This window comes from Schistocerca gregaria, chromosome X (assembly GCF_023897955.1).
Source record: "Schistocerca gregaria isolate iqSchGreg1 chromosome X, iqSchGreg1.2, whole genome shotgun sequence".
Taxonomy (NCBI): Eukaryota; Metazoa; Arthropoda; class Insecta; order Orthoptera; family Acrididae; genus Schistocerca; species Schistocerca gregaria.
In genome coordinates, this window is record NC_064931.1 from 531,044,603 (window position 1) to 531,063,543 (window position 18,941).

At 37.6% G+C, this 18,941-nt stretch overlaps 1 protein-coding gene across 2 annotated transcripts in view; it reads right to left on the reverse strand.

The window, feature by feature from the left end:
• LOC126298868 (polycomb protein SCMH1) overlaps positions 1-18,941 on the reverse strand; it is a 172,048-nt gene that overhangs the window by 55,231 nt on the left and 97,876 nt on the right. For both annotated transcript variants that reach the window (XM_049990382.1, XM_049990381.1), the window contains exon 11: positions 16,249-16,434. In XM_049990382.1, the coding sequence (XP_049846339.1) occupies positions 16,249-16,434 (186 nt within the window). The remainder of the gene's footprint in view (positions 1-16,248; positions 16,435-18,941) is intronic.

Genomic DNA, 18,941 nt, shown 5'->3' on the forward strand with positions numbered 1-18,941 from the left:
TGTTAAAAGTTTCACCACATTAATGGCAATATTGGAGTATAGTGGCAACATATCATTATATTAGTGAGATGTACTATACACAACATTGGAAATTAATAAGAGTTAATCATTATACATGGAAGTATAGGATGTCAACAATGATCACAAAATATGTAGTGATTTGACTGGAAGAACTAGATGTGGTCCAAAGGAGATGTTGACATCACTGTGCAAATAGCTTACAGTCAAGGTGGCTGGCCGAAATTCCTTGTATCCAAGTTTGCTTCTGTCATGTGGCTAATTTTTAGTTTTAATTCCCCATTGTGGTAGGTGCCAGCAGCCTTTCTGTGGTTTCTCTTGTATTGATGAGTACAACATTGTCCTTAAGACAACTATTGTAGCACAAGCTAACAAAAACTGTCACAAAATTTGAAACAAAATACTGTGAAGTCATTTTAAGGGTATCCATCTTATAGGAGTGATAGAATATTATTATTCTGAGGAGAACACGATTTTAGATCAATCAGACTTCTAGTAAATTTTATCTTTTACGAAGCTCATATTTCAAATGTAGGTGATAATAACTAATAGGTTATTTGTTCAGTTCTCTGGCACCTGCTAGTAAAGGTTCTCCAAGACCAAAAAAAAGCTCACCAGGTTATGTCAAATGTCAAAACCATGCTGATACTTTTCTATAACTTTGAAAGATTAGTCCATCATCAATTCATGCAAAATGGACAAACTGTTAATCAATGGTACTGTTGGGGCACGTTTTTAAAGACCTTCGATGCGCAGCAACATGTATGATACATATTTTCGTATTACGAAGGTGTAAATTTGAATTCCACCGAACAACGCATGTCACTTTCCGAAGCATTGAAATCGAGGTTATGATGCGGATTTGGAGACCAGTCATAGCTCATGTCACGTGATCTCGCCAGCTGATGACAGTATAGGACACGTGATATAGTCAGCCAATAGCAAGATCACTCTTCAGCAGCGCGAACACACAAATAAGAAACGTTAATGGTTTAAATTAATATATATAGCATTCACATACCATATTGGTCTCTAAGATTAATAAGCTGTAAGAGAAGTTAAACTTACGCATATAATGTTGATCTTTTTTGTGCGTGATACACTTTAAGATACATCACACAAATGAGCCAGTAAAATTTTTAATTACGACATAAATGTCTGATCTTCTGGGCTCGAAATTCTTCTAAATGGTCGTTCTCAAAGAGTTGATTTTTAAATCAGAGTCAAATGCTTTGTGATTTAAGAAATTCATCGTACATTCACGCACATAGTTCATATTGTGTAAAAGGAAATTTACTTTGAATGTAACAATTTTGAAACCACCATTCGCAATATTTTCCCCGCGACCTGTTAGAAATAGGTTCGTTTTAGCAGTTGCCAGAGAGCGCCAGATAACGGGCGTCACTGCGCTCGCGCAGCTATGATGACGCAGGAAGCCTATATATACATTCGTACATGTTAAACATTTAAAGATCTTACATTATGTCATAAAAGAAACAAGACATCAGGGGATACTTCAAGAGCATCGGAATTTCATGAACCCTACTAAAATGCATAATTAGGCTTAAATTGCACACTCGTATGTAAATTTTATTGGAGTACCAGTACTGTATTATCTCATGTTTGGTTCTTTATTATGGCATAATGCCATAAGTGCACTTGAAATGCAGCGAACAGTTGAAACTAGCCAATAGTGTGAAATTAAATACTTCGTTTCAAATAAATTGACTGCCTCAGCAGAAACGATTAATGACAGCCAAATCTCTTTACAAACCAGCAAAAATAACTTCATTGTTCTGCAACTTAAAACCGACTGCACAGTGATTAAAACAGATTTATCTTTCTTTTTCATAAGTAGTAGTCCACCTCCAAATTTAACACCTCTCAGTAAGATTACATTATTAAGTTAATAGATGTTTAATAAAAGAAGCATGTTTTCTTTGCTTATTACTTTATGTCTTTACCTTTCATAAGGAAAGTGCAATGTGCTCAATGACTGCTTAAGAGTGGCAATTAGTAGTTGTTTTCATACTAGCTTTTTATTAGAGCAGAACCAGATTTCAGCTAGTAACTAGCCATTATCAATGCAGTACTTCAAAGTTATAACATATGCTCTAGTACGTCTACACCTGGTGTTTGGACTCGTAAGTCTGAAATACTGCCTTAAAGTCTTCAATGAATTGCCATGAGAGTCTGAACAACAGGTGTAGACATACTAAGGCATGTATCACAACTCTGAAATACTGCACTGATAATGGCTAGTTACTAGCTGAAATCTGGATCTGCTCTAATAAAGCTGGAATGGAAATGATGACCAACTGCTGCTATTTAGCATTTTGAAAGTTAAACTTTATTTCTTTTTCTTGATCCCTTACTTTCCGCCCACCCCCCTCCCTTCCATTACCAGTTCCCCACTGAACAGAATGACAAAATTTGGAACATAACGCACTGCTTGTACCTGCTGCCAACCTCCGTAATGTATTACTTTGCGGTGATGGTGTGCTCATTACAGCATTACACACTGAAAACATTATTGTTAATTTGTTTCTTTGTCACTGTGTTGTGCCTCTATTGAAATGCACACTGTCAATTGCTTTTCTATCATCCACTGGTTTAATGTGAAAACATCCCTGTCTTCATGTATTTATTTTATTTTATTTTTTTAATTTTTTTAATGAAGTGAGGACTGTGCATCTGATCTCAAACAGGGTAGCCACTGAAACTTGAATTTTAAAAAAACACCGAGAATTCCATGTATTTCCAGGTAAGTATTACAAATTTCCAGGTGAATATATTCATTTCTTTCTCACATATCGTGACTACAGACTTTAATAAGTAATGGTTGTCGTCTACAAAGGAATGGAACTTGATTAGCATAAAAAAGTGTTTGAAGTGTTGTGTATACCTATAGTTTAGGGAAAAACAATACTATTGAAGGTGGTTTGCAATGAAGTGGTTAAAAATGCTGACAAAAGGCCACTCACAACGAAAGCAAAAACATTAAATTAATAGAAATCTATTTAAAATTAAGCAGGCTTATACAACATAATACAATTTTATGCAAAAAAAATAGTACACTTTAATTACTATTTTCAATAACAAATAATGTGTACTTACACAGTAATTATAATTTAAATGTTTAATTTATGCTAGTTCCAAAGATTTCTTGAAACATTTAGTCCCTACTCGAAACACACAAAACGTCTACTTAGTAATTTGGTAGAGGAGCAAAATTTTGAATTTTTCAGATAATTTCACTATTTATGAAACAAATACAATATCACAATGCAATTATCTAATCTTTTAAAGTTTTTATTTGTTCTTCAAGTGCAAACAGTTCATCTGTAGCACTTTCTAAAATTTTCAAATGCTTTGTTCCCAACTCTTTCACCAAAAGCCAGTTTCAGAGTTAGCATTTCCATGGGAATGACTACAAACTAATTTCATAACAACCATCAGATTTTGGTATTTATCACTAAGGATATCCTGCCAGAAATGATCAACTATCTTTTCAGAGCGCCTGTATTCTTTAAAAGAATTGATAACCTGTGGTAGAGAAGTCAGATCCTTGAATTCATGCATTACATTACATGCTGCAGTTCCACTTACATGACTACTTTCTGTGAGAATACAAAAAAATCTTATAAATACATTATTTTGCCAAACTGATGTTTGATACAATCGAACCTGGGTCAAGACACGTAATGACAAGTGTCAGCAGGTAGTTTAAGGGTGACATGTTATTCAGTTTCAAGACAAGGGTTTGAAGACCAGTCTTACAGGCTTGTCAAAGCTTAAGAATATTGACAGTTCCCACATCCGAACTGGTTTTCTTTAATTCTTTATGGGTATCAAAACCTAGAATTATGTTTTTCACAGGTAACAGTTTTTTTGCTTCCTTGGCAGCAGCAACCTCAAATGATGTGCTTTTTTTCTAACATATCTGGCTTCATAAAACATTTTAATACTGTTTTTATTGTAGATACCAAAACTTTGTGGAGAAATGGCGTTAACGGGGCATTTGTCTGTGACTGTTTATCAGAAGGTTCAATATCGCAGGCTAACAACTTGAAAAAAGCCGTTTTGGCACACAGCAATGGATCATTAATAAAGTTAGTCACCAACCTGAAACTTTCACTCTTTGGTTCATTCTTATCTTTCTTAAACACCTTGAGAAATTTCTTTGTGTTTGGTGTTATATTGATTGCTCATTGAGCAACTGAGGAATTATCCAGCCAATCTGGTACAACAATTTTTTTTTCAAGTCTGAATACTGAGCATATGATGTTCTACTGATTGGGGCACTCTTGAAGAAATTGTACAAGGCACTCAAAATTAATGCGGTGTTCCAATGTGTTTCCTTGATTGCACCTCTGAAAGCATTATGCACATAGTGAAGCCCACAGCTACCAATATCTAGCAGTTTCAACTCTGCTGACTATGCTTTATATTCTTTCAGAAACAGCCAATTCACATTTGGCCCGTCCACTAAATCTGGAGAATCTTTCCCTTTGGTGTGTCTTTTGTCACATCAATAAAAGGAGGAAAAAAGATCAGTAGCTCTGGAGCGACCAAGAAACCAGGAAGTAAGGTATCTTGCTGTTATCTCTTTTTTATCTTCATCCCAAAATCGTTCATTTAAATCCATCTGTGTGCATTCCACGATTTTATTCAGTAATTCACCAAAACCGAGAACAAAATTACTGGCTTTCGTCAGCAATCTGAGAAGCAGTTGATTAAAATAAGGCACAGTTCCGAACAGAAGAACATATCCTATCTTATCTCACTAAGTTGCAATCTTGTTAGCTACAGCACTACCTTTACACTTCATTGAGATTACAGCAACATCCTTTTCAGCCTCCTGAAGTGATTTGTGTGCCATAACTGTTCAAACAAACCAGAGAATTTCTGCCATCGTTAAACCTTCTTTTAATATAAATTCTGAACGTCTGCATGGACGATTTGATGTTCAGCCTAACAGAGATGCTTTAGATTCTGAAGATGATACTGAAATGTGTGGGTCAGAAGTACTATGTGACAGAATAGCAACTGACGTTTTTGGCTGAAAAACCAGTGCGACTTGAGACTATGTCCTCTTACTTAAGACACGTTGTGTACACTTTTCCCCCCATCATGTGGCTAAAAGGTGCCTGACATCCCATATTAATTAAAGATATCTGGCCACAGCAGTAACTGCAATAAGCTAAAGTAGGCAGACCAGGCACATATGCTTTCTATTTTTGTGACTTTTCCAAATGTCTTGATAAAAGGTCTTGAAATTAGACAGGTAGCACTATTAATCTGTAAAAGAACAAAATACTTACACCATTTTAAAACACACACACACACACACACACACACACACACACACACACACACACACACACACTTGCTCTTTATTATCGTGTTTAAGCTCCATATACACGGTCACAGGAACCATATTGGTGCTTGAAACATGTTTCCTGTAGCATTTCGTGACATTTTTGTTTCTGTCCACACTAGTGGCAATTATTTCTCATAGTGTATTCCCACAGTCCATAACACTGTTTGTTGTGTAGTTTTTGTATCATCTGCTATGTTACGTCTGTCGATAAGGGAACTGTAATGATACATGGCGCTGAACTGTTAATACTCTAAGAAAGTTCCCATAAGCAAAGTGAAAGGCTTCATCATTGTTGGTGGACAAAAATATAGTACCTGAAATTAGGAGGGCATTGGTGGAAGTCCAGAAGGTTTGTGTAATGGTAACTAAATGAAAAACATCGTTAAATATGTGAATTATCAAGTTTTTATTCAGTTGGTATGATTCCACACAAATCATCACAAATTACTCAATCAAAAGTGTCGTTACTTTCCGGGTTGCATATGAATGTGACATGAGAATGAACTTAGCAGGAAACTTAGCAGTGTTTCTTTTTTGTGCTGTTCTTTTACAGCTTATTTCATACATTCAACAAGCAGACCTCAGCCTGGTACAGCAATATGTAATAACTCCACAGTATTTCGCATTAACCACTCAATTTTTTCGGAAAAAACTCACTACAACAAGAGTTAAAACAACACGGATCAACTCTTTACACCAGACACAATGTGACATATTAACACGCACTAGTGCCATGCAGTGTTGAGCCGGAGACATGTATTAGCTGCCTGAAAACTTGTTTGCTTCAATCCATACCGACATTGCTACAGATATTTGTTTCAAAACGGTGTCCCCAAGCTGCTTCATTAACACAGAACAATAACCATCTTTTAACATCAACGATTTAAACAAACTTTTCCAGAAAGATAAACATTTAATCACAAGCAGAGAATGTACTAGGGGATAACAGACTAAACATTGGAAAAAAAGACAAATGTAAAATACTGGGTGGCGCATGAAATGTGTTACCAATTGTTTGTTTCACAATTTACAACACATATTAGATATCCTGTTAGGATCTCTACAGCAGTACCAGTAGAGCTTGGAAAAACAAATGCGTTTACAAAATGATGTGTAATTCACAATACTGCCGTTAGGAGACTAGTAAGCAGCAATGGCTGATAATGGAAGACTGACGACACAGCAACGATCGGCAATTGTGTTACTTTTTTGTGACTTGTTGTGACTCAGAGGCGTTTTCGACAACAGTTTAACACACGATGGGTCCCTTGCAAGAAGACCATCCACAGGTTGTATGATAAATTTGTACAGGAAGGAACAGTATTGGAAGCGAAGCGACCTCGGCCTAAGCCTGTTTGTTCGCCAGAGAATACTGAAGAGGTACGAGTTGCTGTACAGAGAAGTCCTGGGAAATCGTGTAGAAAGGCAGCTAGTGCAACTGGGAATATTCAGACGTTCCATCCAACACATTCTTAAAAGTGACCTCCATATGTACCCATACAAGATGACCTGTGCACAGAAGCTCACTGAAGAACACAAGCAGCAGAGACTACTGTTTTCCCAGTGTGCAGAGGATAAGGAAGAAACTCTCAACAACGTTAGGTTTTCAGATGAGGCACATTTTCATTTAGACGGCGTGGTTAACAAACAAAATGTACGCTTTTGGGTCACTGAAAACCCACAAGTGCTTCATGAACGACAACATTATGCTCTGAAGATTGCAGCGTGGGCAGCAATTTCCAGTCACGGAATTATTGGACCCTTTTTCTTTGAAGAAACAGAACAGCGAGCGTTATTGGAGCATACTTCACAATAGCTGCATTCCACAGCTTCTTGCTACTGCCTTGCCCTTTGATACGCTGTGGTTCATGCAAGATAGAGCAAGGCCACATACTACAAACATTGTGTTGGAGTTTTTACATGAGCATTTCGACATGCAGATAATTCACTCAATACTTTCAGCATTTCGTGGCCCTGTCAGCAACTGTATAAATATTAAATTCAAAATTAACAGCCTCAGTTGCGGAGTTATCTAGATTTACCTAGGTTTCAATTGGGATAACCCAACCTTCTTCAGAATTACACTTACTAATGTTTGTCCATAATTGACATTGTCAAACTAAAAATACAAATACACCAAGTGTTGTCATATTTTAAAAACTTAACTGAAGCTGCCTCAGCCCCACTTCCCGATCACGATGAATTCCAGTACAACACTCGTGGCTGCCGCATCGCGGTCAGGAAGTGGGGCTGAGGCAGCTTCAGTTAAGTTTTTAAAATATGACGACACTTGGTGTATTTGTATTTTTAGTTTGACAATGTCCATTATGGACAAACATTAGTAAGTGTAATTCTGAAGAAGGTTGGGTTATCCCAATTGAAACCTAGGTAAATCTAGGTAACTCCGCAACTGAGGCTGTTAATTTTGAATTTAATAATTCACTCAGGTTTCCAGGTCGCTTCAATGACGGACAAAATTGGCCCCTCAATAGTCAAGGCCTCAACCCATGTGACTCTTTTCTTTGGGGGTACCTGAAGGAAAAAATTTTCCCAAAACGTACACGTGATTTGGGGGTACCTGAAGGAAAAAATTTTCCCAAAACGTCCACGTGATTTAATGGAGCTCAGAAGACTTATTCTTCAAGCTTTCAATGAAATTACGGAAGACGTGCCGTAGGGTAATCACTAACTTCAGTGTTTGTTTGAAGGAAGTTAGGAAACGAAATGGTGGACATATTGAGCATGTACTGAGTTAGAACAAATCTCCATGGATGGCTCTACATTGTAGTATATGTTCCTTTCAGATTGTATTGACAATAAAGTTTATATTCAAAATCAAAAATGGTAACACATTTCGTGCGGCACCCTGTAAGTTCAAATCAGCATGAATGAAATTTAAATACGCGTGTTGAGATACCATGCGAACGCGGATCTAGCTAGTTTTGCATTTATATATAGTAACCTGATTTACCAATTTTAGTTTGCATGAGATGCGTAATGCATTATATGTTGATTTCACATCACATATTGAAAACGCATATTTGCTTAAGTTGGCTGTGAATACACCTTGTAAACACATAATAAATGTTATATTGAAAGCAATATTTTTACCCCACCTTTTGTGTAACAACTGAAATGTGACAATAAAATTTAATCACTGGAGTATATTAACTTTATGAAAACCATTATTTAAAAATACACTTGTTATGTATCAAACAACGTTGCAACGCAAGTCTCTGTTCCCCTCAACCGCATATTGGTACCAACATTGTTCAACATTTACACTACAACGCCGATACACTCGAGATAACTTTCAGTTTAACTTGTATACGGCCAGTGTAAACATATATGACGCATGGATTGTGGCCGGTGCATGTGCAGTCCTTAGCCTGAATAATTATATTTTATGACTGCAAAACAAAAAGAAGGAAAACATGTAATATAAATTGGTGGGCTCTAAGACTTCACATATTTTGAAATCAGAAAGTTTTATGTAAGGTATAAAATCATACACAAATACACCCATAAATGTATTTCTTCCTGGTAAAGTTCCATAAACTCAAGAACTCCACTATTTCTGAGATGGTGATCTGAAGAATAGTACCGGGAAGCGACATATAGCCAGCCACGAGAACTGAAGCTTCGTTGGCACCTTATGGATCCTGGCTACAATGCCCTTTGATGTTTGGTTGAAATACCGAAAAGAAACAAGAGTTTTACCATGAGTGGGGCCAATACTCATACAAGTATTATGCTTTGAAATATTAGGTATTTTATAATTTGTGGTTTATAAAATTAAATTATGAAGATAAGTTAAAAATACTAAATTTCCTGAGATTTTAAGAAATTCCCTGGTTTTTCCATGTAAAATGTAATTCCCTGAGAATTCCAGGTTTTCCAGAACAATCATCACCATACTCAGAGGAAACTGGAGCACGAAACATGAGATGGTCACATTGGGGCAAGGGGAGGGGGGGGTTTAGAAGAAAAGGAAAGGAAAAATAAATTTACTCACTGACAAATGTAGGAAAACAATAAGACTGCCTTACAAATTAATAACTGACATGTAAAGCCATTGGTGCCAAGATGGCAGAGAAAAGCATGCATACTAGTGTAAATTCACCTGCTTTTCTTCATGATAGACTTATAATAAGCTAAATGTCACTACATTTTCTTATAATGTCACCCTTGTTTAACTCAAGGGAGTCTGCTCTTCTGCAACTACTATGAATGTTATATTTCCATTGTGCTACTATAATAATTACAACAATGAAAAGAATACTGAAAATTTAATGTGACTACAAACTCTAGTGTCAGCTGGAAATCATGTATTGTCAGCATTTTTTGATCCTGTTTGCAAGAAAGAGAATGCAAGCTGCACATGCATCATTTCCACACAACCATACAAATGCCCATGGTGCCCGCAGGCGGGCTTGTGGACAGCTCATATGCCCAGCCCCAGTGTATGTGCTTGTAGGGATGCAATATCTGAAGTTGAGTAGCTGTTGCAACAATGATTATATTCTTCACAAAGTACTCTTTCATTCGCTGTAATACATTGTCGTTCAAATCAAATAGTGTAACTACGAGGCTAGGAAGATGGCTTATTCCTAATATGCAATACCACAGTATCACATATTATGATACACTATCTCACATTACGATAACTTCAGCCTCTCCCCAATCCTATTCAATACTTCCTCATTAGTTACGTGATCTACCAATTTAATCTTCAACATTCTTCTGTAGCACCATATTTCGAAAGCTTCAATTCTCTTCTTGTCCAAACTATATATCGTCCATGTTTCACTTCCATACATGGCTACACTCCATACAATTACTTTCAGAAATGACTTCCTGACACTTAAATCTATACTCGATGTTAACAAATTTCTCTTCTTCAGAAACGCTTTCCTTGGCATTGCCAGTCTACATTTTATATCCTCTCTACTTCGATCATCATCAGTTATTTTGCTCTCCAAATATAAAAACTCCTTTACTACTTTAAGTGTCTTATTTTCTAATCTAATACCCTCACCATCACCCGACTTGATTCAACTACATTCCATTATCCTCATTTTGCTTTTGTTGATGTTCATCTTACATCCTCTTTTCGAGACACTATCCATTCAATTCAACTGCTCCTCCAAGTCCTTTGCTGTCTCTGACAGAATTACGATGTCATCGGCGAACCTCAAAGTTTTTATTTCTTCTCCATGGATTTTAATACCTACTCCGAATTTTTCTTTTGTTTCCTTCACTGCTTGCTCAATATACAGATTGAATAACATCGGGGAGAGACTACAACCCTGTCTCACTCCCTTCCCAACCACTGATCCCCTTTCATGCCCCTCGAGTTTTATAACTGCCATCTGGTTTCTGTACAAATTGTAAATAGCCTTTCGCTCCCTGTATTTTACCCCTGCTACCTTCAGAATTTGAAAGAGAGTATTCCAATCAACATTGTCAAAAGCTTTCTCTAAGTCTACAAATGCTAGAAACGTAGGTTTGCCCTTCCTTAATCTAGCTTCTAAGATAGATAGTAGGGTCAGTATTGCCTCACGTGTTCCAACATTTCTACGGAATCCAAACTGATATTCCCCGAGGTCGGCTTTTACTAGTTTTTCCATTCATCTGTAAAGAATTCGCGTTAGTATTTTGCACCTGTGACTTATTAAACTGATAGTTCGGTAATTTTCACATCTGTCTGCACCTGCTTTCTTTGGGATTGGAATTATTATATTTTTCTTGAAGTCTGATGGTATTTCGCCTGTCTGATACATCTTGCTCACCAGATGGTAGAGTTTTGTCAGGACTGGCTCTCCCAAGGCCGTTAGTAGTTCCAATGGAATGTTGTCTACTGCCGGTGACTTGTTTCGACTCATGTCTTTCAGTGCTCTGTCAAACTCTTCATGCAGTATTATATCTCCCATTTCATCTTCATTTATATCCTCTTCCACTTCCATAATATTGTCCTCAAGTACATCGCCCTTGTATAGACCCTCTATATACTCCTTCCACCTTCCTGCTTTCCCTTCTTTGCTTAGAACTGGTTTCCATCTGAGCTCTTGACGTTCATACAAGTGGTTCTCTTATCTCGAAAGGTATCTTCAATTTTCCTGTAGGCAGTATCTATCTTACCCCTAGTGAGATAAGCCTCTACATCCTTACATTTGTCCTCTAGCCATCCCTGTTTAGCCATTTTGCACTTCCTGTCGATCTCATTTTTGAGACGTCTGTATTCCTTTTTGCCTGCTTCATTTACTGCATTTTTATATTTTCTCCTTTCATCAATTAAATTCAATACTTCTTCTGTTACCCAAGGATTTTTACTAGCCCTCGTCTTTTTACCTACTTGATCCTCTGCTGCCTTCACTACTTCATCCCTCAAAGCTACCCATTCTTCTTCCATCATATTTCTTTCCCCCATTCCTGTCAATTGCTCCCTAATGCTCTCCCTGAAACTCTGTACAACCTCTCGTTCTTTCAGTTTATCCAGGTCCCATCTCCTTAAATTCCCACCTTTTTGCAGTTTCTTCAGTTTTAATCTACAGGTCATAACCAATAGATTGTGGTCAGAGTCCACATCTGCCCCTGGAAATGTCTTACAATTTAAAACCTGGTTCCTAAATCTCTGTCTTACCATTATATAATCTATCTGAAACCTGTCAGTATCTCCAGGCTTCTTCCATGTATACAGCCTTCTTTTATGATTCTTGAACCAAGTGTTAGCTATGATTAAGCTGTGCTCTGTGCAAAATTCTACCAGGCGGCTTCCTCTTTCATTTCTTTGCCCCAGTCCATATTCACCTACTATGTTTCCTTCTCTCCCTTTTCCTACTACCGAATTCCAGTCACCCATGACTAAAATTTTCGTCACCCTTCACTATCTGAATAACTTCTTTTATTTGATCATACATTTCTTCAATTTCTTCTTCATCTGCAGAGCTAGTTGGAAGAGATTATTATTATTATTGGGTTTACTAGTTCTCATGTTGATTGATATTAAGTGTTTTCTCTGAGTCTCATATTAGGACATAATTTATATTTTGATTCAAATAGACCTGTTTGTGCTTTATTCAAAGTTACATGTATTAAGTAGGTGAATTCAATTCATAAAATTTAAAGCACAGTAATTTAAGGTGGATTTGTAATTAACAAACATACAGCTAAATCAAATGTTGTAATATAAAGTGGAGTAAAGAGAGATGAGGAAAGTTTCACACCAGGAATGAAGCTAGTATGAAGTCTACCCACCACTGACATCAATTATCTGTCTCATCCGATGAGGCATGGCAGTGCTCAGCTTCTAGAAATACTCTCCCATGTATCCAATACTAGTTCTCACAGTTTGTGTGTGTGTGTGTGTGTGTGTGTGTGTGTGTGTGTGTGTGTGTGTGTGTGTGTGTGTGTGTGTCTGCCAGTATTAAGTTCATGTAATGCTTTATTTCAGTCCACAAATTTTCAATAGGATATAAGTTCAGCACTCAAACAGACCAGTCAATCAGGTCACCATTACCCTGTTCTGTAAACCATAGCTCCGCGATCTGATTAGTGTGAACTGTTTCGAGTGGTTCTGCTACAACCAGATCACTCCACTGGGATAAAGCACCCTCACAGTCAGCACCACAGAATGTTTTTTGATGTGTACATACTGATGCACAGGGAGATGACCATGAATTTAATGAGATATCCCTGCCCCATCTGACAACATCCATCCCCAACATGATTTGGCCATCACGCGAACGTTGCGCTATGTACTGTGGTTTGTATCGTGCTCCTTGTGGCCTGTTGACCATCACCGGACCCTCATTCACTGTGGTAAATACTGACTCACCTGAAGATGTGACATGGTGCCAGTCACAGTCTACATTCAATTCAGCAAAGGCAAGCCTATAAAGTTTGTGACTGCCAGAGAGAGTATCTTTATTAACTGCCTATGGTCTCTACGGCCAGCATCCCACAAGCATTTGTGAACATCCATGGAAACTGGTCTCATCCTTGAGTTGGGCGGCATTTAAAAATGGACATTCCGTACAACAGTCTGGTAGCATTTGTCCTGCTGATGTACTGACAGCTTTCCTAAGCCCAACCTTTCAGACAGCCCGTTACCTGTCTTGCACAACCACTTTATCCACTTCTGGGTTCAGCAAGGTTGACCACCATACCTGGCTTCCGCTTCACACGCACTGAAATGATCATATAGGACAACTGCCAAGACACTATCTCTTGTGGCAGGCATATGCTGACACACCCTAGCAGTAAATGACTGTTTGTCATATACCTGTGTTGCACAATGTGTTATCATATTTAGCATACCTTGGGTATATTCATGTTACACTTGCAACACAACAACAAACAATACAATGTAAAAAAAATATGGTACTGAGGGGACGCGAACCCTACTTACTTCAGTGGAATTTCAGAGCCTGAAACGCTGCCAGGTGGCTATCATGTAACTATATAGGTTTGGTCTTGTTTGTTTGTTTGTTTGAGGCGGAAGCATCTTAGAATCCTAAACAGATAAAAGTGAGTGTTAAAATGTTTATATTAACAATATGCAGTAACTATATGCAATCACAGAACATCAAGAAGGTCTTTATGTAAAATTGTTACAAAAAAAAGGGAAAAAATACACCATTAAAAAGGTGTTACATGTGGAGCTGCCACTGTTGCCAGTGTGTATTGAGTTATCACTGGTGCAAGCCATATACAACCAAAGGTACCTGAGCTTATCAAGATGTGAACAGCTTTTTGTTGTGTGTTCTTTTATCACCTTCAGTGACACATTAACAACAGGGTAGAGGGATGTCCACTTGGCAAAACTAAACAACAACAACACATGGATCACTCCATCTGAAATAAATTGAAGAGATTCTCAGCTCCTAGCTGACTCGTAAAGTAAGCACAAAACAATTGTTCAAAATGTGATACCTTGAAAAATATACTTTTCACTAATGAGTCTTCAAACTGAGGTACGGATTCATATGTCAGAACAATGTCCTAAAAGAAAGATGGGATGAAATTTCTAGTTTCATGCTCCACCAATGAAGAGATTAATAGAGAGGAATATAAGCTGTGACTAAACAAGAATGGTGAATCAAAATAGCATTGTTCTCTTAAAAGATGCCACCCCAGCAGTTGTCTTAAGCAAACCACAGGAAACGTAAATCTGGATAGCGAGACAGTTTTTTACTATATCAGCTGATTAATTTTTAAGAATTCTTTTGTTAAATAGTACACAGTTGACGAGCATTTCTTTCCTCCCCATCAGAAGCAGTAGAGAGTACATTTTATGTTCATATCTTCTGTGTCAACGCCACATCTTGAACAGCCCTCCAACTCACCAACTCAAATAAGAAACTTCTGTTTACAATCACATCTGATGTTATCTCACATATATAACTGTACATCAAAGATGGTACAGTCACTGCATACATAAATTTGGGGTAATAATTCAGTACAACAGACTCTCTCAATTTGTCAATGGTGGATTTCTCACACAGACTGACTAATGTATATTTTGTTGTGAGTAATTACAAGAATAAGTCAATATTTTAAATTTAAATTATGACTCCACAATTTTTTTTCTTTACACTAATCAAAAGCTTTCAAACTCACCTTAAGAAGGTGTTCAATTGTTAATGGTTCACTGTCCATTTGGCCAAAACAGTTTCTCACAGATATGGTGTTTGATTTGACTGCCTTTAAAGGTGACCATAGGACACATGATGCCTAACTGTTGGTTAATATTTTTTCTGTTTGGTAAGAGACTGTCTTTTATCATGCCATTGTTTACATCTTTCACAACATTTTTTTCAATACCATATTAATTTCAGTTCTGATTTTCATACTTGGAAAGTATAGTTACAAGCTCTTTTAATACAGAAATACCACATCAGCATAAAAAATTTCAAGACTAGACCTTTAAAAATAAAGAAACATTAAGATGATGGTTTTAAAACTTCAAGCATTCTACATAGGCTATCGCCACTTGAGTACAGTGCACATAACATCCATAAGACCATGTGGAACTGCCAGAGAAGTCCTTTGTGATGACGATCAATTCACATGTCACATTGGCTTGAATGTTAGTTATATCGTCAAAGTGTTTACCCTTCCTGTGAATTTCTGCACTTACTTTTGTTGTGGTAGGTTCATATTGATAACACCAGCTCTCATCATCTGGGAATATTTTTCAGAAAAGAACTGTCCACATTTTGCATTTCAATCAACACACAGTACATGTCCATGCGTCGTCATTTTTGTTCAGAGGTCAAGTTCTGCAGGACAAATTTTGCATACACTTTTCTCTTCTCCATAACATTCTGGTAAATGTCTTGACCACATGGTTTAAGATGTTGATTGACTGTGTTTTTAGACAAAAATGTTGACAAACTACCACCACATGTTCGCTAGTTAATATTACCAACTCACAAATGACTTGTCGAATGCACATCTACTGTTTACAGTTGAGAGTTTAAGCTGTTACTGTAATTATTGTGCTGATGTTGCTTGTAAATCATGAAGAAAATCAGCTTTGGTGGTTTCTGGACGGATAGTGTATGTTGCAAATATCTGTTTTCATATGAATTTGGTATTCTTAGCACTTGCTTGATAGAGAAGAGCGAACATTATGCACAAAACATTTTGAGACTCAAACAAAAGGCATGTTTAATCTTTCAATTGTTCTCTCAAATAAACCAACACAACTTGTAAGAAACAGAATACCATAATAAAGCTTCTAAACTGACAGAAACTGATTCTGTTATGTTCTGTGAATGCTTAGAAAAACCACTAGCTTTCAAAATTTCCAGAGTTAATAATTAACAAAGGAACTGCCGTACCTGTCTTAGGTGCCGGTGGCGTTAACTGCTTTGAACACTTGGGGCACAAACCTCCCAGAGGCCGGCTTGTACAAAAATTTTCACAGCACATGAGTTCCTCGAAAAGAATTTCCAAGAAACTCCACAAATCGGACATCTTTTCAATGGCTGGGAGACGGACATCAACAGTTTTACTGTCGAAGGCAACTAAAAAGAATCACAGTTCAGAGTTAGAATACTCCACATAAGTCAACTTTTCAATATGCCTGGGTAAAACACAAAGCTAGTAACCATGATTACATACTTGAATGTTTTAAAGATAAAAATTAAAGTTAGAGAAACTATTTCCAAAGCCAATGTTCAATGAAAAGTACATTACGTAAAAACAGCACCAAAAGTAATACAATCAAAACTGATTTTTTCAGGTAATTGAAAACCAATACTTATGGCCTATAAACAATTCACATGTTGGTCCAGGTCCAACAGAATTCATTTTGTTTTCACATATTACGAAACCTCTTTAACAGAAAAGTGTACTCATCTGCACTTTCTGTATGCATGTTTACTGTGGCTGAAACCCGTATGTATCATGAAAAGAAACAAACAATGCAGATGGGACACATTTCACTGCTGAAGACACAATAATTTAAGGCAAAATGTGTCTGGCAAAACAAATACTGCTTCTCAAGCTGCACATAGACAAATTATGAAATTACCAGTACGGAATTGTAAAACTACTTTAAAACATGACTTACCACAAAATCAAAACATTTTAAAGAAAAAATAGTATCAATAGTGTAAAAACTGACTTCATGTTATTGACACATCGCACACCAACACCAGCAATGTGATATCTCAAAAAATACGAATTCTACAATTGTAGAGAAATAGCGCAGTACATGTTCTATAGAATTACAGTATGTGACTTCACTAGTACGCAGAACTGTGAGAGAGAGAGAGCTGTTGTAACAATACTGTATTGGAGAAAAACAGAGGTGGATTGTACAGGGTTTGTATAAAAAGTAATGAGGCTGATTTTTTGCTGATACGGCTGTACTTCCCAGCACGCGCTCGCCCGTGGGGGATTGGCAGTGGGGGGGTGGGGGGGGGGGGGGGGTGGTCTGGCCGAAAACGCTCAGTGTGCCAATCACCTGTGGGCTCTTGTCTCGACAGCATCGTGCATGTGTTGAATAGACACATTACAAAGTTGTCAGTCATGGTGCAACATACAGCAAATGATCAAGCAACATTACACCATCAAGTTTTGTGTGAAACTAGGAAAATCGAGTACGGAAACGTTGGATATGTGTCAGAAACCCTATGGTGATGATTGCCTGTCAAAAGCAAATGTTTTCATCACCAAAGAACTGTCAATGAGAAAGATCTGCACCAAGTTGATCCTAAAGATTTTGTCAGATGTTCAAAAGCAAGTATGTGTGGATGCCTGCCAAGGCAATCTCCAGAGCCTTGAAGCTGATTCGGAATTTTTAGATAATGTTGTCACCGGAGATGAAACCTGGGTGTTTCAGTACGACCCGGAGACAAAGGGCACGAGTGCCGAGTGGAACACCACAGCATCCCCACGTCCAAAAAAGGGTTGCATGAGCAAACTGAAGGTGAAAGCTGATTGTCTTTTTTGATGTCAGAGGTGTGGTTCATCACGAGTTTGTACCCCAAAGCCAAACTGTCAATGGCGCTTTTTATTGCGAATTGCTCAAGAGACTGGAAGCCAGGGGCCATTGCGCGAGGCGGGCCATTGCATGAGGCCAGCCATTGCCAATGACTGGAAGCTGCATCGTGACAATGTGCCGAGTCACACCTGCTATATGGTGGCCAGCTACCTGGCCAAGAAATGGATTCAAACAATTCTCTAGCCCCCGTACGTAGGAGGTGGGCAGGGGGGGCAGGAGGTGGTCCAAGCCGCCACGACAAGGGCTTTGATGGCCATCCTGGACTCAGCATTCGTGGCAGCGTTTGAAGCATGGAAATCTCGCATGCAGCGGGTTGTTGACATTTCAGGGTCATAAATTGAAGAGTACTAAGAGGCTCTAGTGATATTTACAGCAAATTTTGATCCACAAGTTCAGTATCATTACTTTTTATACAAATACTGTATGGTCAGTAAAGAGACTTTTTGAATTGTTACACTGCTTGTCATTTTTCTATAGCATTCTCTAATTATCACACTGCTAGTCTACTGAATTTGTACTTCTCACAGTGCTTGCCTATATAATTTTGTAATGTCACACTACTTCTCTATTTAATTTTTCACACTGCTCATTTAAGTTATCACGATTTGCAATGCTACTCGTCTATATTACTTTGATTTTTAATGTCCCATTGCATAACAAATTATGGCTTATACTATTGACATAATTTTATTTTATTCATTTATTTACTTTTTTCATATTTTTCAATGCTAAAATAAACATGTTAACAATCCCAGGCCTCAATGTAAGAGGCCAAAAAATGGTTTTAACTGCAAAGGCACAAGACACTAATGACCATCCAGAACCAGAATGATTGCAGAAGATGAAAGTGATAGATGAAACCATGAAGGGGAGTTCTCGTAAGCATGCTAGCTGTAATTTTAAGTAGCAGAATGATAGTGGGAATGTTTGTTTGTCATGCAATTACGAATATGCTCAATACTTGCAATCCATTTGTAAGCAGGACTTGACTTTTCTGAGAAAGAGTTTCAGCCACCTCCTTCT